This window comes from Vigna radiata, unplaced genomic scaffold (assembly GCF_000741045.1).
Source record: "Vigna radiata var. radiata cultivar VC1973A unplaced genomic scaffold, Vradiata_ver6 scaffold_7, whole genome shotgun sequence".
NCBI lineage: Eukaryota > Viridiplantae > Streptophyta > Magnoliopsida > Fabales > Fabaceae > Vigna > Vigna radiata.
The window spans coordinates 1,246,889-1,250,519 of record NW_014543262.1 but is presented as its reverse complement, the minus strand read 5'-3'; the positions used below and the strand labels follow the sequence as shown (position 1 = coordinate 1,250,519).

General features: G+C 35.0%; 1 protein-coding gene across 1 annotated transcript; it reads left to right on the top strand.

Annotated features, from left to right (window-relative positions):
* On the top strand, positions 1-3,324 carry LOC106753879 (ubiquitin-conjugating enzyme E2 22). Its single transcript, XM_014635743.2, has 7 exons — positions 1-149; positions 911-1,026; positions 1,184-1,328; positions 1,410-1,487; positions 1,740-1,852; positions 1,937-2,040; positions 2,824-3,324. The coding sequence occupies exons 2-7, from the start codon at positions 1,024-1,026 to the stop codon at positions 3,140-3,142; spliced, it is 762 nt and encodes a 253-aa protein (XP_014491229.1). The 5' UTR covers positions 1-149; positions 911-1,023; the 3' UTR covers positions 3,143-3,324.
* The last annotated feature ends 307 nt before the right edge of the window (positions 3,325-3,631 follow it).

The following is a 3,631-nucleotide window of genomic DNA, read 5'->3' as shown; positions in this document are numbered from 1 at the left end:
GTTATCAAATAACACAATCAATCATTCATTCATTCCAAGGAGAGATCGCTTTTGTGCCTCCTCTCTCTCTCTCTCTCTCTTTCTTTCACACTCTCTCTTGTTCTTCTCTCTCCTCTGGCACCTCCAAAAGCTTCTTCTGTTCTTTGCAGGTGAATTCTCATCTGGTTTCATTTGATTTTGCTCTAGTGGGCTTTGCATTTTTTTCATCGAACTGGGTTTCATTCATATGTATTTTTCCTATTTGGGTTGAAATCTGTGTTCAATTGGAGGCGTGGATGATATCCAGAATTTTTTAAGTGTCGTGCCCTGTAAATTGATGCTTTTCTAATCAAATAAGTAATTTTTTTTGTGGGATGTTTTGTTTCTTGTTAGATTGGGATTATTGAGATTCTGGGGGTTTCATTTACCCAGTAGGGTTTTGCCCCTGTCGTTTGCCCTCTTGTTAAAAGATAAGGCTTTCATTTTTTCTAATTCTTCTTTTAATATCTTTTTGTTTTGCATTAAAGTGAGTTCCTCTCTTAGAAAAATAAAATCTTGAGTATATCTAGGGTTTTGTTGTGAGTGATGTAATTCGGGTCAGGATCTCAATTTTGGTTGCTATTGCTTTTTTTTGCTTAAATGTACATGTGGGTTTTTTGATTGTAAAAAATGAGTTTGATTCACAACTTACTATTGATTATTTGTGTTTCGGTGGTTTTTCTGAAGGGGAATTACTGATAAATGGGTTACTGGTTTTCATTTAGTTTATTACTTTAGGTTATTTGAGATTCTTGATTCACGATTTTCCGTTCAACTCATTTTATGGCCAATTCTCCCCCCTAGTTCTGATTCTAGTATATATGAGTCTCATCATTATGCATAATAATTTGACTGAATTTTTCTCTCATTCCTGATAAAAATGCATCTGCAGGCAGTTTTTCTTTTCTTTGTTTGGATTCTTTGCTCTAAGCCGCAAATTGAGAATTCAGTTTGAAAAGGGCCACTCCTCGTTAGGGTCAGAACAAAGCAGGTTTCTTTGTACCGATGGTAAGCAATGTTTTGCTCATATGACTGGAGCTATCTTAATACAGCTCATGGAGCATTAATCTGGCATTTTATTATTAAATATTTGTCACGGCTTTTAAATTCCATTTTGTTAAGGTGTTTAATATTTTTACATTGTAATATGATGCTTTTGTTCTAGGCCACTAATGAAAATCTTCCACCAAATGTTATAAAGCAACTTGCCAAGGAATTGAAAAATCTTGATGAGTCCCCTCCCGATGGTATTAAAGTTGTAGTAAACGATGATGATTTTTCAACTATATTTGCTGACATTGAAGGCCCGGGTAAGTAGCTTCATGTTTATGTTGTGAGATTGTTCATCATTTGGTATGGAATTTGATGAACTGGAGTATATTATTTTGCAGCTGGAACTCCTTATGAGAATGGAGTTTTCCGCATGAAGCTTTTGCTGTCTCATGATTTTCCTCATTCTCCACCAAAAGGTATGTTTTAGACTTCCCTTATGGACAATCTTATAATCTGCTAGTTACATTATTTAGACAGAACTATACTGTTTAGTTTATTGCTTTGAGATTTTAATTTGGTTATTCTTTGTTTTTTGGAGACTCTTTTGTTTGGTGGAGTTTATTGTGTATTTAACAAAATGACATATATATGCTCTACAGGATCACATATATTCTTTGTATGCTGCTATAGCTGTTAAACTTATGTAACCATTGAATTCAACTTTGTAGGTTTTTTCTTGACTAAGATTTTCCATCCGAACATTGCAACCAATGGAGAGATTTGTGTCAACACACTTAAAAAGGATTGGAATCCTAGCAATGGGTTACGTCATGTTCTTATTGTAAGTGCTTTAGATATTCTTCATTTATTAAGTTTTGCTAGATTGGTCTTCATATATGTTAACACCCATTCCCAAATTGAACAGGTTGTTAGGTGTCTATTGATTGAACCATATCCAGAATCAGCCCTAAATGAACAGGCTGGTAAAATGCTGCTTGAAAATTATGACGAGTATGCTAGACATGCTAGGTAAGTTGTCCAAGGATGCTATTCCTGTCAAATAATTTCTTTATGGGGAATTCGAAAAGTTAATGTGAAACTTTTGGTGTTTACCAAGTTTAGAATATTACAAATGAGTGGGTGAATGGCATTGTGTTAGGTTCCAAACCCAGGAACCTAACACATTGGCTATGGAGCAGTTTATATACTTTGTAAGATAGGGTTTTTAATATAATAAATGCGTTCCTTTTCAATTGCATCCTCCTTTGTTTTAGTCATGCTTTGAAGTCTTTCAAATAATGATTGCTTTCTTTGTCTGCTGAAGTTCATCAGCCGCACACTTGTATATATCTATTTCTGTATTACCTCATTTAAACTTACCATTGTGATCTTGAATACCAACTTGTTTTTTCCTTTGTGGCCAACACCTCTGGTGTTTGAGAGAAAAGAGTTCATTCCTTATTTTGTACTCATTCTTTGAATTTGGTCCCAGCCATAGTAAGTTGTTATCTCAATGTTGTGGCCAGTGTTCTGTTGAAAAGTATCTCAAACAAACAGGCTCTACCTCATTTAATCTATGTTTCTTTAGCTGCCTAAGTTCACACGAGTTGAAATGAGACCTTAGGACATATCATTGGTTATGTTTTCATGGAGGTGTACATTAATTTTAATTTATAACTTTTACGTTTTTTGTTAGTTTTGATCAATTTTCCTGAATTTGTACAGCCATACTAATTTGGCATTTTAACATTACTTTTCATACATGATTCATAAAACCCCCTACCACTCTCCCTCCCCAATTGTGGCATGCAGGCTTTACACTGGAATCCATGCAAAACCAAAGCCCAAATTCAAGAGTGGAGCTATCTCTGAATCAACTACTGCTCTGAATGTTGATCAGACAAACACCTCTGTACTTGGTGATGACGTTAAAACCACTTCAGCGAGTGCTGCATTGCCACTGCCAGTACCTGCTGCAACAAGAGGAAATAGTCAGGAACAGGCTGCCACCTCTGTGATTACTTCTGCTACAGTGATTTCTACTGCTTCTGCACCTCAGAAGAAGGAAGCAAAAGCTCTGGTGGACAAGAAGAAGATAGATGCCAGAAAGAAAAGTTTGAAAAGATTGTAATGAAATTGTTCAAACTGTTGAGGTTTTTATTTGTTGCTTAGTTTTACAATTCCATAGAGAAAGAGAAGTGAGGGAGATGTGTCCTTCTGGGAAAGATGGGTTCAACATTTGCTTTATACAATGAATGAGTTATTTCCATTGGGAGTAAAATGAATGAAATTGAACTTCTTGTCTTTAGGTTATTTGTTGATTCAAATCATTTAAAGAAATTTTCCTTTCTATTCAAACTGCTATCGTTTTAGATTGATGTTTTTAGTTGAAAATAGCCCGATTATGAAAACAAGGACAATCTCAACATGTTAATGAACCAAGGATAATCCAAACGCTGCCAAATTTGACAAAGCTCCACTCTGGTTTACTCATGAAGTTCCCTATCAAGGTGGTTGTGGGTATTTTTCTTTTCAATCAAAATAAACAAACATTAGTGAGTGGTGTTACTATTTCAAAAGTAACATGCTATAAAACAAAACTTTGATAATGTTTCACCTC